The sequence below is a fragment of the Alosa sapidissima genome, chromosome 12 (assembly GCF_018492685.1).
Source record: "Alosa sapidissima isolate fAloSap1 chromosome 12, fAloSap1.pri, whole genome shotgun sequence".
Taxonomy (NCBI): Eukaryota; Metazoa; Chordata; class Actinopteri; order Clupeiformes; family Clupeidae; genus Alosa; species Alosa sapidissima.
Genome location: NC_055968.1, coordinates 5,976,037 through 5,999,855, shown reverse-complemented (window position 1 = coordinate 5,999,855; position 23,819 = coordinate 5,976,037). Strand labels below are relative to the sequence as shown.

General features: G+C 40.5%; 1 protein-coding gene across 3 annotated transcripts in view; it reads right to left on the bottom strand.

Moving 5' to 3' along the window:
- Positions 1 to 9,089, bottom strand: part of LOC121678131 (spermatogenesis-associated protein 16-like) — a 47,427-nt gene extending 38,338 nt beyond the window's left edge. For 2 of the 3 annotated variants that reach the window (XM_042057355.1, XM_042057356.1), the window contains exons 1-3: positions 8,936 to 9,089; positions 7,502 to 8,054; positions 5,583 to 5,728 (exon numbers count right to left, since the gene is read on the bottom strand). In XM_042057355.1, coding sequence (XP_041913289.1) covers positions 5,583 to 5,728; positions 7,502 to 8,054; positions 8,936 to 8,964 — 728 coding nt within the window. In that variant the 5' untranslated portion in view covers positions 8,965 to 9,089. Of the gene's footprint in view, positions 1 to 5,582; positions 5,729 to 7,501; positions 8,055 to 8,778; positions 8,844 to 8,935 lie in introns of all 3 variants that reach the window. The other variant, XM_042057357.1, reaches the window with a different exon arrangement.
- Between the last annotated feature and the right edge of the window lie 14,730 nt (positions 9,090 to 23,819).

Sequence of the window (23,819 nt, the reverse complement as noted above, 5' to 3'; positions counted from 1 at the left end):
AACAACTCCAATAACACACACACACACACACACACACACACACACACACACACACACACACACACACACACACACACACACACACACACACACACGCAAACAAACAATTCCAAAATAGCAAAGGTATCTGACAAAACTACAGTATGTCTGCACTTTTGCCAGAGGCCTTAACTGATGCCCAGAGCATAATCCTTAGCCCACGTTCATCCCTGCTACTAACTAGGTGACATTAGTCATGGTGCATCACCAATACCAAGACACATGTAAACAACATCAACAAAAACACACACACAAACGCACACACACATGCAAAAAACACAGGGACTAATGGTTTAGATAATTACCCAATTACTACTTTACAAGGTCACAGCAGCGGCGATGGTTGTCCTTGTTTAGCTGCTGTTTTTCTCACGTTTTTTTACACATAACATCTGATTCACAGCCTGGGCTTTTAGATGCATTTCATTATTTCCAAACAGAACCATTAGATTTAGTAATTAGTCATTATAATTAGTTCAATTGGATTTGCTTGTATGTTTTAGTCCTGGGAACAAATTTAGTCAATACGGTTTGACTCACCCAAAAAGACTATTTTGCTAAAAGAAAACTTTTTTCCAATTGTGCTTTAGACGTTCTGCTCAAGATCCAATCACCATTTTCAGATTCTGATTGACATGCAAGTGACTGTGGTTGGTATGTTCCTGACAGCCAAACCCAGTGTTGCCTGGCATTTCTGCCAAGCTTGTAGCAGCACCATCTGGAAGGTGTGGATGATGATCACAATATCACTACTGTTTACACATCTTTGGAGAAGGAGTTTGGAAAACTTAGAACATTTCATTCAGAAAACAAACATGCAGTGTAGCTTATTGTACTTCGCCACACTATCACTGTCAGATATTATTCACAGCCACCCAGTTGCATCCAAATGCAAACAATTACAGTGTGTAGGCTGGCTTTTATAAATGTTAATTACACCCATTAATCTAGTCCCTTTGACTAATGGCTGATACTCACTGAGAGCGCCTATTTTATGTTATTTTGTTTAAAACATTTTGTCCTCTCATTGTGCTGTCTCCTGATCCATGACCATAGGTGAACCTGGAGCAGAGAAACAAAAAAAAGTTTGGCATATGGTATCATGGTCTATTTATTCTGTAGCTAAGGGCAACGTATATACGATTCAATTGATTTATAAATTGGTTGTAAATGTTGTGACAAAATGTCAAATATGCTGTGAGTAAAAATATGACTGTTTCAGTCATTCTCTAATACTGACAAAATCCTTCTTCCTTCCCCTACTGAAAAAGTGGTGTCAGAGTCTCAAAATGATTGTTTATAGATGACAAACTCTTTGCCGTGTGTCAAGAAGGGAGCATTCTTGTTAGAGATTCGGCATGCAAAACCTGCAGACACAGACATACACACACCGTCTCAGAATCTGAAAGTGGCACTAGGAACATTGTCATCGCAGTGAGTTCAAAGACCACAACATGGTATTTTTATCTGAATAGTTTTGTCGTGTTGCTGGTGTCTATCCCGCATAAAGAAACTAATATATACAAAATCCTTTTAGCACAAATCGACAAAGCCTTCTTTGATGGAATCCTGCTCCTACTCTCATCCCCTTCAAAGCCAGCACCAGGCTGAGGAAGAGGAAAGTGGAGACTGCGGGGGGAAAAAAGAGAAGGCACAACCAACTTATTTTCTGCCAATGCACTAATGACACAGCCAGCAAATGTAACAAACCGAGGCACCCATCCATCTGGGATTTTAAAACACAGGCAGCTTTTTGCTCATCGCCGATCTGCTCCTGGCTCTGTGAACTCGGGAAACCAGGAAGATCTCAAAATACTTAGATCGCGCAGCACACTATTTTGGAGCAAACACTGTGCCAAATTGGAAAGTCAAATCCAGCCTATCTGAAAAGGACAGCAGTGAAAAAAAGATGTACTGCAACAACATGCCAAAGAGCAGAATCAAAATGTCAGGTTCTGTGGAGCTGTGGTCTGAGTCTCGACCTTGCTAACCAGGTTTGGGTCACAGGACACACAGGGAGCAAGGATCTGACCAGAGATCGTTTCGCAATCCCACTCTCTCCCACTCAGCATATGTCTCTATGTTATCCTAACCAAGCAAGGAAAAGCCTCCAAACAAAACATTATAAAAATCTACCTCCTGAGTAAATGTGGTATACTGAATACAACAAAGACAAGTGTGTACAAGGAGGGAAAAAAACATTGTAATTGTTGAGTTGTTGACTCATTAATTAATTTAACAAGAGCAATGCCGCCAAGATTAAATGAGGAATTGCAGTAGTTACTTGAAAAATGATGTTTTCAGACAGCCAAAGTGATGCTAACAGCTGTCCTTACTGCAAGTGTCTGACTGTCATGTAGCATTGATTGCTCTATGTCCACAATGAATTCATTAAATATACCACCCTGTTGCGGCATATTTCTCGTTCAATATAGCAGAACAATGCAAGCGACGCAAAGGAAACAGAAACAGGGTGTCTGACAAACGTTCTGCTCAAATCTTTGCAGCACTGCACAGCACTGGTGCCAGTTAGGACATTATAATTGAAAATAAAGTCATCAAACTCACTTTATCGCTGACACTCGCTTACGTCACGTGCAGTTAGGATCCGGTGTAAGTTTAAAATCATGTCTCAATTTCTGAATGACTTTTCTGACACTTACCATTTAGCACTATGGAACATAAAAAACATGGTATTGAATAAAGTGGCAATTAGTCTCTTGACATGAAAGTGACAAATAACCCGCTATATAAAGATTGGGAGTATATTTCGCCTCTGTTGTGCCAGTTTGATTTATTATTCCCGATTGTGCCAAGCCTTGTGTGATACCATGGCTTTACACCAACTCTACATAATCACATGGCAATCAACACCACAAGGTCTGCAAATGAAACTCTGACAGCAGCTCACACAGAATGTGTACTCTTCTAGCTGGACTGCACACGCAAAACAATGACAACCTTGACAAGACTAACTGCCTTGCACTGCAGAACTCAACTCAAGTACTGTTGGACTGCAAATCTCTGTATAGAGTATACCATCCATGCAATGGTTCTGTAAGAGATTATTCAGAAGCTGTGCTGAATAACACTGTGGGGGAGGGCTCAACTGTTTGACCGAGTTTTAAATGGCATATTTGGTCTTTCATTACCATGTCTGTTATTCAAAACATGAGTCTGCTATTCAAACTGTCCTAATCAATGAACTGAATGAACACGGCAGATTCCACAAATAAGTACTCACTACTGTCAAGGGTGATATATTCAAGTCAAGGTGAGTTACAGTGATGGTCTAACAGGGGAAACTTTCCGACTGAATGGAAATGCAAGGTTTACAGGAATCACTGTACAGTAAGACAAACTTGCTGACAAGCTGCAGATAAGGCAGCTTGGACAGACTGGTCAATAACACATAACAGTATTCCCCTCGCCATGCCCTACTGCAGAACCCAAAAGCACAGGCATACATTCCAGAACACCCCAGCTATGGAGAGTACAGGGAACAGGACTCATTGCCATGGTATCTTCATGTATCTTCCTACTCTTTGCTTTCTTCTTGTCTTGGGGATTAATGTCATGTAGGCTATGCTCACGTTTTCAGCATGAGCACAATTCACGTGTAAAACCACGCAGCGACACAAACGTAAACAACAATGGAGGGAGAGAGAGAGAGATGCACATTTCATCAGTCATTACTTTGAGTTTGTGTCAGCTAAACATACATTCTGTGCTGGCGACAAAGTGCTGTCTAGCTAGACATCCCAAGTCTCCCGAAGTTTTGGGAGTCTCCCACATATTGATAGCAGCTTCCATGACGTCCGCAAATTACATAAAATCTCCCGGAACCTAGAGCGAACAAGAGCACGCAAGCCAGACCGGACTTCAAATGCATAACGCGCGCACACAACGGAGAGGGAGAGAGAGAGGAGTGGTGCGTTTGTGCCTGAAGCGCATCCAAGACAGAGAGCATCCTGGTCTGTTTTGCTAAATCAACCAATCAGTTTTCAGTGTAGGTGTGTTTATATCTCTTTTCTCCCAAACTTAATTAATCAGTTCAGTCAGTGTATCTAGGAACAGGAGCGTCATGGCAGTGCCCCTCAAAAAGGAAGATTTAAGACCCATTTCACATCAGACTACACAAAAGTGTACCCAATTGTCTCATAAGATTAAAACATAATGATAGTCTTGCACACTGCACTGTTTGTAACAGTGACTTTAGCATTGCTCACGGCGGGTTAAATGATTGCAAAAGACTTGTTGAGGTGAGTTTAACAAGTGTAATTTCATTTGCATATTACTCAGGCCTATACAAGATGGCTAGTTGCCAAGGCTACATGAAAAAAAAATCTACAAAAAAATCTACATATTTTACTATAACAATTTCTATTAATAGGCCTTCCTTATCTGGTGTACTTAGACATTATTGGACAAACATCTGAATTTCAGTATCTAAGTAGGTTAGGTTGGGATGTCTGCTATACATTGCTGACATTACTGTTAAAATGCACTTCCTGTATAGTGAGTATTGGCAAAACCGGTTATCATTTTTATGTTGAGGCGGTGGGGGTGTTGTCGGCAGCTGCTGAAAGTAACTAATAAAGTAACTTGTAATCTAACTTGTTACTTTTAAAATCAAGTAATCCGTAAAGTAACTAAGTTACTTTTGAAAGGAATAATCAGTAATCAGTAATCAGATTACTTTTTCAAGGTAACTGTGGCAACACTGTAGGCAAGTCCCTCCACTCGGCGGCCATATACAGTAGCAACGCCTTTTGGGCACTCATCGGGCATCCTATTCAGCAGAAATGCACGTGTGCAAGGCTTCACGACACCAATCTTGCTCCAGCAGCGAACACATGATTGGAAGATGTCTTCACAACACACCATATGATCGTTCAATGTATTCACATGTCGACGTTTTGCCGAGGAAGGGGTGGGATATGTATAGACAACGGCCATATTGCCGTTACAAACTAACCCCATTAGTTCTATGGAGGATTTTTTGAGTGCTGTGTCTCCTCATTAGAAAGTATCTGATATTACTGCGCCACCGTCTATGCTTCAGGTTCAAATATTGAGCGGAAGTTTATACGCGGCTGTGAGGTGTCTGAAAAAATTGTTCCATAATAGCAAATAAGACGGCTGGAAATCATACATTGCGTCGATATATTTGATTTTAATAATCAACGAACACCACTAACCACTGGTGAGTTGCACAGTTTTGAAAACGAACGTTAAGGGTTGTTTTAGGACATGTTTGAGCATGCCTGTTGGCAGCCACTCTGAGTAGTCAAAGGCGATTCAAAACGAGTCAGAAAAGTCTCGACAGGACCAATCATCAAAATTTCGGTGTCCACCACTCTAGTTCATCCAAAACAAACCAGAAAAGGGAATTTTCCTTTAACTCACATGTTGGCTTCCTGCTCCTTCTTCTAGTTATTGCCTACACATCCTGCTCTCAGGGTCCAATGAATATGTGCTGCCCCCCTCCTCCCGAGTGTCCCACAGCACCCTGTCTTTTGTTCGGTGGCCCAACCCATTACCTGTGGGAGTGTCTGAGTGCTTTGTCAGGCCTCTTCATTTGCAGGTAGCATGCAACGAGCCGGGACTCAATAAAGCTGACAAGCATGGAGATGTCTTCATAATCAGCATTAAAGGGTTTCTCCCAGATTGCACCTTTGGAACACAACTGCAGAGAGAAAGAGAGAGAGAGAGAGAGAGAGAGAGAGAGAGAGAGAGAGAGAGAGAGAGAGAGAGGGCATGGGGTAAGAAAAAAGTTATAAATGCCGTATTTGTATTTTTGGGAAAACAAATCAAACCTACTGTATAGTCACTTGTGGTGTTGTGGTACTTCTGATCTGATTTCCATACAACTGACTGACATTTAAATAAAGAAGAAACTTCATTTCACTTCAACAACACTACACATTCCAAGCCATTATTAGACAATCCTTCTTACACCGTATCTGCATTGCAGACAAGTCTGATAGATCTGGAGGACATTCAAGATAAAATAGTCTTGTTGACAAAGCAGGGAATTTGCTGGGGTCCTGCAACCCAGCTTCCACATCTTTTCAAGTGGAGAAAAAGTGTTCAACAAAGAAGTTGAAATGCTTGTGACAAATGGGCGAAATATACTTCACTAGTATGTCACCACAGAACAGCTTGGCTCTAACGCTCTTTCTCATTTGGACTAATTTATCATTCAGTGCTATTGATCCCTGCACTTTATTCCATTAAAAGAATGCGAGGCGTCTCAGGGAGGACGCAAATGAATGAGGTCTTGGCCCACGAATGTCAACGCGTTTATCACACTGAAACAGCATCCTCGAATTTAATTAGCTCCGAATCTGCCAATAACATCTGCAACGCATTTCAAATCCCTCTATTAAATAACAAGCACTAAATGCATCCCGGCTCTTTCAACTTTGCAAGCCCACAACTGATTGATCATCGGACCTTAACTGAGTGACTGTGGAGACCCGTACAGTGCCCTGGGCAAAAATGAAGCAATTAAAGGAATTCCTTCAGAATGTTAGTGACAAGGCCTCCTGGATTCATTTCCATTAGCATATCTCAGATGCAGAGACATACCTGACGCTTTAATTAACTGATTCAGAGTGTCTTTCATGGTAGTCTTAGATACATTGTTTTCAAGTTGTATTAGAAGTCTTTTCACATCAGATTTTTAACACATTGCTCTATGGCTTTTTCTCACTTTGTATCGTTGGATACAAACTAAAAACACCATTTTGTCTGGAAGTGCTAATGTACTATTTTCCCAGTTTTTAAATGACATTCTGATGTTATAATTTTGTGCCATCTGTTAAATGAAAGCAAAACACCACAAACAAAACCAATACAGTTACTGAAAACTGCACCCAGACAGAATGAAACCCACCAATATGAAAGGCCTATCCCACAACATTCCGCACAAATAGATTAACTCAAGAGTGGCATAGAGCCTAGTCCTCCAATGATAGGCCTGATTTGAAATCAAAGGGACAGTTTTTAGGCCAGAACACCTAAAAATCTAATTCTGCAGTCATCTTTATGTCAGAGGAGGGCAATATAAGTTGTCCCTGTCCGTAGTGAACAAAGTGAGTTAGGCCTATAGATCTAGATCTAAAGCTCTAAATTCCCTTCAATTTCCTTCCATTCTCAAGATCTGTGCTCTAGCATTACAACACTTTTTTATTGAACATATATAGTTTAATAAAGAAACACAATTTCTTGTTCTATTGGTGTGAAGATGACACCAATGACAAAATGTAGGCCTAGATTCTGGGGTGAATAACCCCTTTTATTGACAACTTTAGGCAAATAAACCACTTTTTTGCAGCCACAGTTGAGAAATTGAAATAATAAATAACAATGTAATCTATTTGTTCAGAAATATAAAGCAAAATAAATTAAATGAAAAGGGTGGACGGAGGTGCATTTTAATTTGAATATAAAGTACCTCGAGTGCTGTGGTAAAACGGCTGGCTGCGGTGTCATATCTCTTCTGTCGGTAGCATGAGTCGGCATCCTGTAAGGCTACATCCAGCCATTTGTCAATTTGAGGCAGAGAGCTGAGATGAGGTCCACTTCGAGGGCCCAGTATTTCAGCTGGCTGACACATTAATTGTGAGCCAGTGCGGGCCGGGGCCTGTGAGGACTTGTGGGTAATGTCGTGTTCACCACCAAACACCAGCTTGGCCTCGGCCTCCTCCAGAGTTCTTAAAGGGATGCGTTGCAGGAGAGCAGAGGGGGAAGGAGAAATGGGGGTCCCGTTTTTATCCTGGGCTTTCTTCTCCTCTGCCCATCCATCTCCTGATCTCCTGCCATCTGCGTCTGCCCTCTCAGGCCCAGCGATGCCACTCCTCTTCCTCTTCCTCTTGTTTCGGCTGTTTTCCCTAGGTGTTGTCTGGAAGTGTTCTCTCTGATCTTCACTCTCGGTGCTCATGCCGCGATTTGTTATTTTAGATGGTCCCGAGTGCCCTGGATTTTTAGTAGAATTTGCCGTGATGTGCCTGAGAGAGATTAAGCATGTGAATATGATACAAATGCTTAGCATATTAAAACAAAGTCATGTATCTGCCTTGAGGTCCCCATAATGCAGTAAAAGACAGAGGGATGCCATATACAAAGCTAAATTAATACATTAGTAAATAAAACCTAGTAAATAAAAAAAAAAAAGACTGGAAGCTGTTAGCTGACCTTCCCATCTTAATGCTAACTGTATTTAGACTTCATAATTGGACTGCTGTACACCTATGCATCACTCAGCCTACATTTCCTGGATTTAACCAAGGCCAAGATGAAAAATTCAGTCATTGTAGCCTATGATGCAAGACATTCTTGGATTTTCACTACTGATTGTATTAAGTAAGTAGTAACTTAGTATTATTCTGCATAATAAGGAATTCATTCTGTAGTCCATCTAGTTCAATTGAGTGGCTTAGCCTAAAAGGGCAGATTTGAGTAGGCTTTCTCTTTTCAGTTAAGATATTAGTAGGGTAGGCCTACAGTAATTACAACCACTAATGCTATTTTGCTATAAATGGCTATTTAGCAATTCGTTTATAATTCAGTCCAAGCCTTCAGACTGTGGACAAGAACACTGGCTGCAGGTAAGTTCTTGCCTGCTCTTACAGCCACAACAGCCAGAAAGAGATCATAAAAATATAAACATCAAATATAAACATAACAAAGCTATAGTAAGCATCATTGCAACCTAGGATCTCATAATGTTACCTAACGTTAGAGCATCAAGGTCTTCAATGTTTGGAATTAAGTAAACGTGTCAAAGCTAGGACTGCCTAATTAACACACAAAAACAGTGATGCTGCCAGTGATGTATTTGTACAGTAATGTCGCAACTGCTAACTCAGAAAGTAGCCTATTTGCTTACCCCGCAGTTCTTCTTGATGAATTATACATGTTTGTTTTCTAATGATAAAAATACGATTCTTGAAATCGGATGCCCAGTTTGAAAGCAGTGAAGTTCCCTAGAGTTCGTAGAATAACAATCTTAAGGGAATGTTTTCCCCTCATAGAAACCAAAGATTCTAGAGCGCTCTAGACCATTGGTTCGCAGGAGATTTTATTTGGGTCGCCAGCACAATTTATGTTGTGTAGGCTAATAGGCCTAGCTTATAACATTTAACTAGGAAAGCTATCAGTTTTCTATTAGGATATAGTTTGTTTACCACAGTCACGGCCCTAGAACAGCTCTGAAACTAGGGGCGAACGCGCCGCAGAGGGGGCAGCGTGCATCTCACTCGCAAAATGAAACATTTCTGTGGGGCGCCTGCCATGGACCTCGCAGTTGCAAAATCAGCATGAACATTAACGGACAGCTGCTTCCGTTGACCGATTAAAATCTAGTTACCATGCTGTCAACTAAAGCACACATCCTGTACCGGGCATGGCTATTAAATTTGCGTCAAAGGCTGATAGTTTCAACTGTAGATGCACTCTTTAAAGTTAATAACAGCCTCCTCACATTCCTTATTATTTCGGATTTAAAATGCACACTAGTGCATTTTATAAGGCTACAATTTAAATTGACATTTTAAAAGCTATTATTTCCTCTTGTTTTCCACCTCGCAAACTCTACTAGGCTACAGTAAAAGCGCATTATATTTTGGCTATTGCGCAAAAGCCTCTTGTTCTGATATTTATTCATTTAACATTCTTTCAACAACATAGCTTGTCACAACATCAATACACAGCCTTAGTATAAGGCCTACAAACACTTAACTTGCGGATTCAATGCGGATTCAACTTTCCAAAGAAACCTCCAGAAATAGGCTACAATATAACGACTTTAGTTATTTGCTATGTTTACATCGGAATTAATGCTGTTATGGATCCATTTCTCTGCAACGCAACGTAGCCTACAACATTTCTCTTTAGATATACAGGAACAGCTTACTATGTTGAAGAGTGACGATTGCGTAGAATGCAAGAATATCACCAAACTCTCGAATGCGCATTAAAACGTTATCTTTTAGGTAACTTTCCACGCTGATGGTACCCAAAATGCAACACAACTGTGTTCAAAGCAGGATGAGGAAAACCTGAGGTTGTGTGTTTGTACAAAACTGAGCGAGAATTTTATAGCTTTGAAAATATTTCACATTGTTTCATGTGTAATTGAAATTGCAGAGTTGTGGGAAACTGAGTCAGTGCATCACCAATCCCTGTAATAGTAGTGGTAGTAGGCAAGACATAGGCGCTATTAGGTATGGCACTGTAGAATGGTTAGAGGGGGCATATAAAAGTTTGAGAACCTGTGGCCTAAAAACTGAATGTGAATATCTTTTTTTTCTCCTACCAAAGAGTATAGTTACTTCTATACTCTTTGTTCCTACCCAAAACATTTGGGGGGCCGCATGAATCCTGCTGGTGGGCCTCATCTGGCCCCCGGGCCTTATGTTTGACAGCCTGGTCTAGAGTCTTTGATAGAAACGAAGCTATTTTGTTCTAACATAGGCCATGTTATTTCGAATAAGCAGCTCATTGGAGTAGGCCTAGGTTATCCAAGTCTATCTCTGTTGATAATATTTGTTGATGAAATTTCGGTGTTAGAAGGTTTGGTGTCTGATGGAGTGCTTCATCCTTCTCTCTTAATAATAATTTCTTCAGTAATTTGTTTATGTATTTCAAATAATAGTCATAATAATAATAATAATAAGAAGAAGAAGAAGAAGAAGAAGAAGAAAAAGAATAGGCAATGCAATTAAAATCTAAAACAATTAGATACATAAGACAATGTAATATAAATCACAGTGACTGACACTGTCTGGCACTCACTATGACTGTTTTTGATAAAAAAAATAATAAGATACTCAACAACTGTTGTAGGCGATAGCTTTTCTTAATAAACAAATAAATAAATAAATAAATAAATAAATAAATAACAATTGAACAATTAACATTTTCAATTTCATGTCATCAATTAGCAAAAAAGTGTGCGTGCCATAGGCTACTTTGCACACTGACTCACTTGATAATAAAAAGGAGAATGTAAAAGGGTTCAAGGACCTTAACATTGTGCATTTGAACATTGTGTGAATACTTCTGAATGCACCTCTCATCAGAGTGTGAAGGCTCCTTATTCCCATTAAAGCAACACCAAAGAACTTTCCCTCTGTCACACGCATGCTATTTGTTTATCCAGCACCGGCTTTGCAAATAACGATGTCCATAGACAAGGTAGAATATGTTGCACGATTTATGAAAGTATGATGTATTGCGACATCAGATGCAAGTCAAATTTGTAGTTTCTTATGTCTCATTCCATCGAACTACAGATCCGCTACCCGATCTGGCAAACTTACATAGTGCGGTTATAGCCGATAGAGGGCTGTGAAGCGAATGCAGAAGTGCCGTTCACCCTGTTACAAGTTGATGAACCACTGAAACGATTTTGGAAACATTATTTTAGGGTACACAAAACTCTTTGGTGTTGCTTTAAGGGTTCTGATGTTTGAGCTTCCTGTGTTTCTTTACACTCTGCTGATGTAGTTCCCAGGTTAGTTCTGGGGCAGGGATGGGAGATGAATATGCTCTGAATGAATATCTGCATGCGTTTTTAACTTTTTAACTTGACTCAACATTTGAGCTTGTTTCCCCCATCAGTATCCATTGAGCATCCTTGTCATTTTTGTTATGAGAGGGAAACTCGGTACAGCAGCTCTTTATGCTAGCAAGGCAGCTAAAAGCTTGAATCGGATACAAGATACACAATTTTAGGATGTGAGTAAGGCCTCAGGGCAGAGGAATGTAGCATAATAGATTTCTCCATACACACTAAAGTGTAACACCGTAATCTAATTTTGGTCAGAGTGAAAGCAGACAGCTGGCTTGCCAGCATCAAAGGTCTGAAGGTCTGATACTCCTTTGGGAAACTATCTATCTGAGCTTGCTCCATTAGTGTTATTTTAACTTTTTTTTGTTTCATTTCCTGTAGTCTGATGGTCCTGAGTCATCATCTGTGAGACCTACTGGAATCTGCAAGTACTAAAAGGTGAAATATGTCTTGGTCTCCAGTGGTTGTCGGGCATATTATGCTAAGTGTAGGCCCCTGCTCTTCACTTTGCAAGGCCCTTTGGTTCTGGAGGGTTGCTGGACATGGATTTGGGTTCGATAAATTATTCTGCAACTGCAAGTGTTGGTGTTTGGTAAATGCCAATTGTAGGCATTATTTTGTGTAAAACATCCCCAAGTCATTATTATCTCCTTCACAGTTCCATTTCAATTGAATTTAAAGTTTAAACTATTAGGGTAAGATCATTTCAATTTCGCTTCATTTGATTTTAAGTTTCACTTAACCAATCCAATCTGTCTCATATCTTCTTTTCTGTCAAATATTCTTGACAAGATTGTCAAGAAAGTTTCTAATTTCCTGTCTCAGATTAATTTGGTAGACAAAGCAGTCTGGAGGTCATTCTGAAACTGCCCTTTTCATGATCATCATGATCATGATCATGATCATCATTTTGGGGAAAGTACTCAGAAGCTTTGAATCTTACCTCAGTGTACATTCATTCAGTGTCTTGGCAGGGAAAAGTGTCACTCTCACCACCTCTTTTTCAGGGATCAATACTTGGACCCCTCCTATTTTCCTTTTGCCATTTTCAGGTGTCCAATAGGTGACATGATCTGTTCACATTGGTTCTCTCATGTCTTTGGTATCACTGTCCTGTGGATGATACTCATCTGAGGGATTGTCTTCTTCAACTCAAACTGAGCTCCTGGTATTGCCAGCTAATCCCACTATTCCACAAAATATTAACATCCAATTTGGATCATTGACCCCAACCCCATCACAAAACCTGGGTTCTATGATTGATGACCATCTAAATTTCTCTGAGCATATAGTTTCGGTCTTAAAGTCTTGACAGTTTACCATAATATTTGGATTATTAAATATTTTCTCACACAATATGCTACATAGCTTCTTGCGCAGGCCCTGGTTATTTCTAATATGTTTTATTGCATCTGTATCGTTATTTTAACAGGCCTGTCTGCATGTGTAGTGTGACCATTGCAGGTGATTCAGAATAAAACTGGGCATTTGGTCTTTAATCAGCAAAAGAGGTCACATATAACTCCTCTCCAAGTCACCCCTCACTGGCTGCCTTTTGCTGCTAGAATTAAATCTAAATCTCTCCCTATTGCCTATAGGACAGATAGCCACTGCAGTGGCACCAGCCTATTTAAATGCTATGATTCAGCCCTACTCCCCCTCTCAACCAAGTCATTCCTCTGATGAGTGCATGTTGTCTTTGCCTTCTAGTATCAAGAAGAATGACTGAAACTTGTATTAATGTTTTTTGTGCACAAAAAGGAAAATTTATGTGAATGAGTGGTAATAGTCTCTAGTTGTGACATTTTCAGGATGTAATGCTGAACACAGTGTGAACACTTTGAGTGCAGCATTTATCTCTTGTTGAATGGAAGACAGAGTAGACACAAAGAAAATTACACTATAATACACATGGAATGGGAAAGGAGAATGCACTTTGTGGTGTTTACCATTGGACCATGTACTTCAACTAGTATTTTATACACCAAAATGGGTTGACAATCCTTGCTTCATTCCAGTTAACATACTGATAAACACCATCTGGTGTTTTCTCTGTATGGAAACAGTATCTATTGTACAAAAGAAAATTTCGCTTTTCGCCATTTCGCTTGATATGTCCACATATGCTATATATATAGTAGGCCAGGCCTATATGCATTTGCATATGTTTTACTCTTTAGTTTTCTGAATGTGCAGTATGGAGGTAGCCGAGGGTTTTGTCACAACAACACAATAGCCTCTCTTGAAGAGTTAGCTCTACTTTGAATGTTCAGCCAGGCTGTGTTGTGTAGATGGCTCCGTGTCCATGACTTTCCATCACTAATTGGTTTGGGAAATGGTTCCTCTACTCACAGGCTGAGTGTGTGAATGGACAGAAGAGCAGACGTAGCCTTCCCCTGTGTGCATATGGTTTCCCCCTGATGCATACTGTATAAGGTGTTTACTCCACCTTCAGCTTAGCACTCCTTCCCCCCCCCCCACCCTCCCAACCCCTGGCCTTAGTGCGCACATTATGTACCAGACAAAGTGAAATTTACAAAGACCACAGGCCTGAGTTATTAGGACTCCATTAAGATCCATCTCATGCCGCAGTAAATGGCTCCTATACGACTAGCACTCAGTACATTTGTGTGAAATACTCGCATTGCAACAATCTTTTCCCATCTTTAGCTCTGTTCTTATTTGTGTTCTGACTCCAAGGAGCTGTAACATATCCTCGCTAAGCTTTGGGAGAACAGTGTTGTTGTGGGCCATATATTGTGTGTTAAGGAAGGCTGCATTGAAGCACTGCTATTTGGCTTTTTTATGCCCAGCCCTTAATGCTGCAGTTGTGTCTTTTGCTATTAATGAGACCTCTTCATCCATATTCATTGTGATTACCAAGGACCTTGAGAGTATGTTTACTCCATGCCAGTTCAAAGTGAAAATGGAGTGGGAAATGGTATCATCGCCACAAACATGAATAAATGCAGCCCTCTCTCCCATGTCACGGCAATATTTTGAAAGTTAAACTTGTGCACTTGAGACAGAAGCATTGCACTTAACCTTTATTCCAATGTTTATTGCCATCAAACAGACACGACACAAAAATTGCCCAGAGACACAAACAACACATACTCTGCCAGTTTTCAGGTATTCTCTGATTGGTCCCCTGTTGCTCCTTATTTTTCGGTCTGTAATCGGCAAAGACATCTCAATGCACAGAACTAGTTCACTTTATCTTGGGGGATGATAATTTCACCGTGTGAATGTGATGTTCTGCATGCTGATGGGACTACTACTTACATATGCTTTAGTCAAGCTCCGGATGGCATAAGGACAAAAAAGAAAGACAGTCTTTGAGAGGGAGGCAGGGCGTGCTTGTGCTGAACATTGCTTAGCCTTTGCCTTTGCAACTGAGACTTGTACTGCTGTCACTAATTAATCCTTTCCTGCTTGACTGGTATGAAAAAAAAAATAACTGTGAAAGCTGTGAAAGCATAGAATATCAGTGTGGTAGGGAAAGGAAGACAAACTGCTTGAGTGGGAGTTGCACAGTAACCAAGGGATGTGTTTGCGAAGCAGGGTGTTAGGTGAGGCCAACATGGCTGATTACATAAATAATGTAGACCTTGCCTTAAGGCTCAAGGTGGTGCAGTCATTCTTTCATCCATCCACTGTGTGTTTTCCTTCATGAAGCTGAACTGATAAAACCATACCGCAATACTTTCATTAAGTACATTCTTGTCGGCAGCTAACACCAACCAGAATAGTAAGGCAGGTTGTCTGTGGATGCTTGTTGGCATAGCTCGGGGGGGTTACCGTGCAAATTTCGTTTTGTCATACTCAGAATTCTATTAATTAAAACCATTAGGCCGTGGCTGATTAACAATGCAAACAAATTACTTTGGATGAGACCTTCAGACTCAGCAAAATGGAAAAGCAAAAAAGTGCAAAACTGAAATCACTTTAAGAGGTAGAGACCAGAAATCTGCATTCACAACTGAATCCTGTCTCCAAATCCTGAGTTCGCTGGGGCTTAAAAGAGGACATTACACTGATGTCTCTGGTGAACTCTGACTTAAATCATAAACCTGAACTATAAACCTTACGCCTGGCCAATGCTTAATCCAGCCCATATGTCAGCTCATTTATATGGGCATAAATAACCAAGGCGATAAGTATCTGCTTTCCAGATTAATAGACCTGGATGGGAGTGTAAAAGTGGATTAGAAAATGGTTTAGAGCCATATCAAGAGACCTACAATCTACAGCACTATATATTTTCTTCTGAAACGATGTCGTTACACTTCACATTTGAAGGAACACAATCAGAGTCTCCTCAGCTAATGTGTGATCAAGAGCCACATACTCCTGTGTGAAGATGGTCAGGATACATATAATCCCAGTCCATTGCTTATTCCAATAAAATGAGGTCACATACAACAACAAGTTTAAATACTTTTGCAAGGGTGCACTTGTCATTTTATTCCTCTGATTACAGAAAAATGCTTATCATACCGGTATGTTGTATCTGTCCTTGTATATTTCTGCCACAGAAGTATTAACCACCGAAGATGTAATGGAATAATTACTCTTGAAATGTGATAAAAGTATGCTGGAAGCTTTAGCATGCTTTAGGGAGTTTATTGTAGAGGATATTACACTTGTTCAGTATGTTCACTTACTGTACAAACATTTATGTGAATGTATTCCAAAAGAACATCTGAGCTATATCATTCCAAAATAGCAAATTGTCCTCCTTGAATATTTTATGGTCTTATATGATAATGATCTGCTTAAAAAAACTTTATAAGAGGAGAGAGGAAGACTGAGAGTGTAGGGGGTGGGGTGGGGTGGGGTGCAAACAACATGGACAGACCCGCATTACATAACATCATAGACCTCTTAATGTGCAAATGCTCTCTGAAAATGTAGTGTAACCTCACAGGACCAAGCTCAGAGGCCGAGGGAGACAGATGGACATTAAAATGAAACTGAGAGAACAGCGACAGATGGATCTGTATTTTCAGAAATGGCCACAATTTGTCCACTTTTCTTAACATTGTGATCCAGGTTGCTTGGAAAAGTTCAAAGCTCCTAGAAGGAAAAATAAAAAGCGTTGTTATGTCACTCTATCATTACTGTGTGGCACGGTAAAAATGGTTCCAGGAAGTGCGGGCACTCTGAATGACGTCGCTGCCGTGCGTCCACGCTGCTGTCGGCTGTGGCGTTGGTGTGTGAACGGGGCTGCATCTGGAGGGGACGCAGTAGTGCCTGTGCTGCCGGTGAAGCTGTAGGTCACCACAGCATTCACTACAAATTCTAAAGGTCACAATGTGATAAAATCAATTTCTTTGGGACAGAGTGAGGGCTTTACACTCCAACTTTCTGAGTTTACTTTCTCTCTCTCTCTCTCTCTCTCTCTCTCTCTCGCTCTCTCTCTCCTCCCTCTGACCCTGAGGCTGAAGAATTGTTCTTTTTCTCAGGATATTGTAGACACTGAACAGTGTGCTGCAAAAAAGATCACTCATAATACAAAATGGTGGATCATTCCATCATCTCCTCAGGCTGTTTGGACCTTACTGTACATTTCCATGTAAGTTGTGGTAACAAAATGCGGCAAGCATTGGAAAGTCCAGTCTCGGTTATGGTTTCTGTGGATTGGCACACGTTTAAACTCTGCCATGCCTGCTGTCATGCACGCAAACATAGGAATTGTGGCATCAGGTTTGTGACATACAGTTCCACAAGGTTTGGATATAGCAGATATTGCAGATGCTCCCCTTGAAATTGTTAGTTTGTTACAGTTTGACGGGATGTTTTTACAGTAAATGCCGTTAACATCTATAGATATTTTGGAATGTCAAGAAAATGCTGTCCAAAAGTCAGAACTACAGTAACAATGTGAAGAGAGAGAGAGAGGGGAGGGGGGCAACAACCAGGGGTGTAGTGGTAAAATAAGAGATAAATTTAAGAGGTAAACTATCAATTCTGTGATCACAGTAAGGTGGACTGCGCCATGCGGTAGCGGGTTTTTAAAAAAGGCATTCAGAACATGTTTGATGAAGGTGGAGGTTATTGTCCAATGTTTATAATACTAGTGGTATTAAATGGTTCCTAGAGTGTTGATGAGTGTACATATTGTGAAGGTGGATAATACAGTGTGATTTTTCAATGTTAAAAGTTGCAATTGGTGAATAAACCAAAGTCCTTTTAGGCAAGTCCCTCCACTCGTATTGTGACAGTAATTAGCAGAGAATGGCATTGACCATTTCCGTTATCTCCTGTTGCTATGTCACTTTTTAAGTCCAGGCCTGTCAGGAGAAATCTGATTTCACCTGCTCAATGTGAGGCACTCAGCGGCAGCTCAACCTGAGGAATTAACAATTTCATTAAAGCAGTGGTTGGCAAGCTTGGGCTTGAGGATGTTTTGGTGTTGAAGATGTTGATTTGGGGGGGTGTTTGTGACAATAATTAGAATGTGATTGACCGTGACATCTCCTGTTGCTATGTCACTTTTTAAAAGTGACACTTACCAACTACATAAAGAACTGGGTTTTGGATTGATGTGATCAGATTTGCCTAGGAAACAGTTTCCTTTTCCAGACCTGATATGAACATGATTAGGCTGACCTACTCCCTTCCAGGCTGGAAACTCACTGTTTGGGCATGATCTTTTTGCTCTCTCCAAGCTGCCCCTCTTGCATAAGCTTGACACACTCTACACTGTTGTATTGATTTAAGGTATTATTTGTAGCAAGTGTGACTAATAGCTATACTTTACTCTATACATTAATAATAGTGTTAGTTTGTCATACATACAAGATGAAAAGGCATTTCTGGACAGGGACTCATCAATACAACTTGGAAAGCTGTTATTATGACCGCCGCGCAGCGGTCATATAGGTTTAGTCAGATTTTTTTAAATTTTTTATTTTTATTTTTCGCATGTCCAAATTTCACTGAAAGACCGGGGTACACGAAACTTGGTGGGCATGTAACCCCACATGGATAGCATGAAACCATCGTTTTTCGTTTTGATCTGTAGCCCCCCAGCTGGACTGGACCCCCCGAAAGGAGGGTAAGGCAGACACAGTTTTCTGTGAATATCTCGAGAACCGTAGGGTTTAGGAGGACCATTTTGACCCATGTCAACCCATTCCATAACCGCTCATTTCATGTATAGCACCACCTAGTTAAACACAAAAAAGTAAAAATGAGGTGTTGTAATCGCAGGTATCTGTGACCTAACATAGTCAAAACTGCACAAAATTGGAAGTGTAGGATCATTATGACACCATCTGAATGCACACCAAGTTTCGTGGAATTCCGTTCATGGGGGGCCACACAATAAATTAATTTATGTTACTATACACCAACTGGCCTGTAGGTGGCCGGAGACAGTTTTCTGTGAATATCTCGAGAACTGTAGGGCCTAGGAGGTCCACCTTTTTTTTGTATGTTGGTCTTAAGGGAGCATGTCAACCCATCCCATTACCACTTATTTCATGTATAGCGCCACCTAGTTAAAAATTAAAAAGCAAAAAATTAGGTGTTTTCATCACAATATCTCTGGCTGACATGGTCAAAACTGCACAAAATTGAAAGTGTAGGATCATTATGACACTCTCCGAATGCATGCCAAGTTTTGTGAACTTTCGTTCATGGGGGGCCTTACAATAAAATAATTTATGTGTACATTTAGTGACCGTACACCAACAAGGATTCCCAGGACACTGAAAGACCAGGGTACACGAAACTTGGTGGGCACGTAACCCCACATGGATAGCATGGAACCATCGTTTTTCGTTTTGATCTGTAGCCTCCCCGCTGGACTGGACCCCCTGAAAGGAGGGTAGGGCAGACACAGTTTTCTGTGAATATCTTGAGAACTATGCCATGCCTGGATCTCCACTAGCCCATCATTATTCTCTAGGGCTGAAGGCTGATATGCAACATTGGGAGTATGATTAAACATACTTCTTACCCTTGTACCTAGGGGCTTTCAGACAGGGGTGTAGTGGTAAAAAATAGGTGGGTAAACTATACATTTTGTGATCAGGCGGACCACGACTCGGTCATCGGTAAGGCGGACCAAGGTATAGCAGTGTGTATCCTGACCATATCGCTATAGGCTACCATTTGATGGTACCGAGGGCATCACTGGGTGCTCCCTCATAGGCCACACAATGACTATTCAAGTTCTACATGAATCTAAGAATAAATATGGTTGAAGCCTATAAAGTTTATTAAATCACAATAAAGAGAGAACAAAAATGTCAGGATGTAGTATGTATGTCAGAATGGCCTAATCACATAAAAAGTAAGAAATATGAAATCTTACAGTCAGACTAATATATAGCAATTTATTTAGCATGCATTAAGTATGTAGGAGTCCAGTCTGAATGCTATAGCCTAGCCTAATTACACCTAATTAATTGACCTAATACGTCTCTGTGCCAGTAGCATTTCGAAAAGGGCAAAGGGGAAGGGGGACTCCCCCTCTATCATTTCATATGGTAGCCTGTCAGAGAAAACTTGCCCAGTTATTTCTCTAAGGACTTTACAATGTCTGGGATGTGAAGCCATGTAGCATCCTCCACAATTAGTTTGATGACTTTGTACCCAAGATTGTATTTTATTTATGAGCAAATTATGAGAAATTAAACTTTATTTCCAGCTACATCGGTTTGTCACTAGCTTTCAGTGGCTTAAATGCCAGAGAATGCATGAAATAAAAAGTATCTATCTGACTTTACATTCTGAATTTTACTTGTAACATAGGCTAATAAGAAAAAGTAGAGTTGACTTGAAACTTTGTGTCTGAAGTAACCTAATAATGTCAATGCCGCGCCTTGTTGACTCAGTGGCATGAATCTACCGCATACCAAATTAACCTAAAAAAAGTTTTGTATTGTTTCTGGGGCTCACTCACTTTGGGTTTGTAGTCCAGGCCCTTAGAAATCGGTGTATATTCATTTAAAAATCCATTATTTATCCAAACTCATTTACATGAGACGCGGTGTGATCTGTGATGCTTCCTGCTGACTGCCGCAAGACGATTGGTCACTGACACCATAATGCAGCGCAATATGGATAAACTGTGTGGCGCAGGCCAGGTTAATTGAAAAACGAAAATAAGCTTAATTTAGAATAGTTTATGAATGGTATGCTATTTAAAGGTGAATAAACTCAATTTAAAGGTGGATAAACACAATTTTGGAGGTGCGTAAACGCTATTCCGAATTTCCAGGAGGTGCGTAAACAGCGTTTACATGCATTTGGCCTCCACTACATCCCTGCTGACAACTGTTGTATCAAACATGTGCATCAAACACATTCTTATTATTTGTGTGTATGTGTGGTGTGGGTGTTTGTCTGAGTCTATGCATTAGTGTTTACATTGTATTGATCATTCGCCCATCTCTCTCTCTCTCTCTATCCAGTTTCTGCCTGTGTCTAAGTGTGCCTGTGGATCAGGTATGTTGTGTGCACATGCAACACACAGACAGCAGACAGACCAGCAGTGTCCTGGGGGGTGTGTGTGTGTGCTGTCAGGGTTATGGATGGCACTGTGGGTGGGTGTGAAGGGGGTGGTGGTGTGGGGGGTGTTGCTGGTGTTGGCGTCACTCCTGAGCAGTGAACAGCGCTCCGTTCACAACGTTCCCGGGGGGAGTGTAATTATGGTGGAGTTAAATGACTGCACGGCCCAGATTCATGGCTGGCTCCACGGGACTGCGGTGGGCTTTCTCAGAAGTCCTCTGCCGCAGTCAGGGTCCTGAGAAGACACGTTGGGTGGGGTGGGTGGATGAGGTGTTTGTGGGACATGGGTTTGTAAGTGCATATGTGTGTGTGTGTTTGTGTGTGTATGTATGCATGTGTGCTTTGGATGGCCGTCGGCTGGTGTGTTCAGAAAGTGTGTGTGTTGCATGTGAATGATTGTGTGTTAAAAATCATACAGTATTGTGAAATGATCAATCTCTGTGAGAGGTGCTTTTAAATAAAGAATACATTCAGTACATGAAACACATATTTTTTCCCCCTTTTTTCTTTCAGAAGTTATATATGCAATACTAATGATAACTGTACTTTTCTACTGTATCATACAGAGAGCAGCACACCAGCAACTCGTGCAATATCAGATTGATATATATATATATATATATATATATATATATATATATATATATATATATATATATATATATATATATATATATATATATATATATATATATATATATATATATATATATATCAATTGATATATAAGTTTCATAATTAGATTTCTGATCCAATACAGTTACAGTTCATGATCTTGTTCTAATTCATGACTTAAACTGCAAACTGCAGTGTTCAGATCAACTGTAGAAAAAAGTTACATTTGATTTGCTTTGTTTACTTTGACAACCACAACTGTCCCAAAACACTTCACATCAACCAAGGCCTGAACCAGCTCTGAGCTAACCTTCCATGGCAGTGACACGGGGGAAAGGGTCAAATAGTCAGGTTGTGTAAAGAAGTGGAAGGTTGCAAAGGGAATGTACTGTAGTCAGTCATTATTACAATTGAGGAGGAGTTAACATGGCAGTATGCATGTTTTATTTAGCTTGGGCTCACAAGGATATAATGTGTAAATACTGAATATGTCTTAGCTTATTAATGTTGTTCTTATCAATATTGCAGACAATCAATAACACGGCAAAGCAACTTCTTTCTCATGCTTTGTTTTTCACTAGAGATTCTGTGAGTATGTGTACATTGCCCCGTCTCAGAGAGCTTAATGTGACTTAATGTAATTTAAGATGTCTCCCAGGATGCCACTGGAGTGTTCTCTTGTATTACAAGTGTTGATTTTATTTCTGTGAAACTTCAGTACCCTGATGAATGTCAACTTTCAGTTTACCATTCTGCTTGAGTTTAGTTACAATCTACTGTTTGGCTGCTTACTGGCACAACAAGGAGGACCGCCACATAGTTAATCCTTCTGGGTCGGTATCCCCAAGCTTAGCTGGCTCTTAGTTCAGCTGTAACACCCGTTTTATTTTTACTTATTTTTTTTTGGGCTAGTCCTATCTGACTAAGGATACTCCAAACTGCAAAGAGTCTCAGGCAGATGTTTCAGTATGGATTTTCTTTTAGTTGTTATCCCCATTAACTTGAATATATGTTAGAACAATTCAGTGATGGCATCCAGTTATTCGAACTAAAAGTGTGAGCATAGCATTGGTAGCAGCATGATCAAACACTTTTGGAGAGTGACTAGCATTATCGCTACACCTGTGTTCCCCTGGAGAAAACCCACTCATCATCAGCGACAGTGCCATTCTCCACATAACTTAAGGCCTCCATTCATGTCTGACATCAAATCTGTTTTTCTGTACACAGAAATGGCTGATCAAATGCCTGATCATGGCTGGCCTCAGAGGAAGGCAATCTACTCTAATACACATTTTGCAAATGGCTTTGCAGCCTGCAAAGCTGTTTGGTTCTGTTATTTCACCATGAAAAACATCCTCCACTTATGTCAGAGCCTCTCAAGCAGTCTCTCACAAGATTGCACTGGCATCGTTGATGCATAGATTGTCATGGTTAGATGTGAAATAGCAGTGCAAATAAAGAAATGGCCATATCAATATTAAAATCAAACACCTGTTTTGTTCAATGTGAGTGCCTGTCATTTATTGCATGAATATAAAAAGAACACTGTTTATCTAGTCTACTTGTTTGCAAAGTCAAAAGCCACACTTTCTAATTATGCATAGGCAACTGTTCATGTAAATTGGTGATGGAGCTGCCATAATTAGTAAAAATCCACCTGTGTCTGGTTTTCCTCAGTAACTTGGATTATTATTTTAAAATAAGTAATACCGAGGATGAAATCAAGAGTCCTCTAAGATGCACCTCCTCCCCTCATTTCACTTTAAGTTTGGTAAGTGCATTAACCTGTCTCATCACTGCCTATTGCCTTATTAAACATCATCTGCGTCACTCTCGCGTACGTAGAGCTCTGCAGAATTCCTCATCAGTCTCTCGCTGGCAAAGGCGCCGGGCGCTGCGGTTGTACTTGAAACGTAGCCTACTGTATGTGCTCTTTCGCATGATAACACGGACGATGAAAATACTCTCTTCCCCCCCACCCCTCGGTTTGCCGGCGGAGACAGCCTGACTAGCGGCGTGCTCCACAACGTACGCTTGTTTCAGGACCACTTCTTCA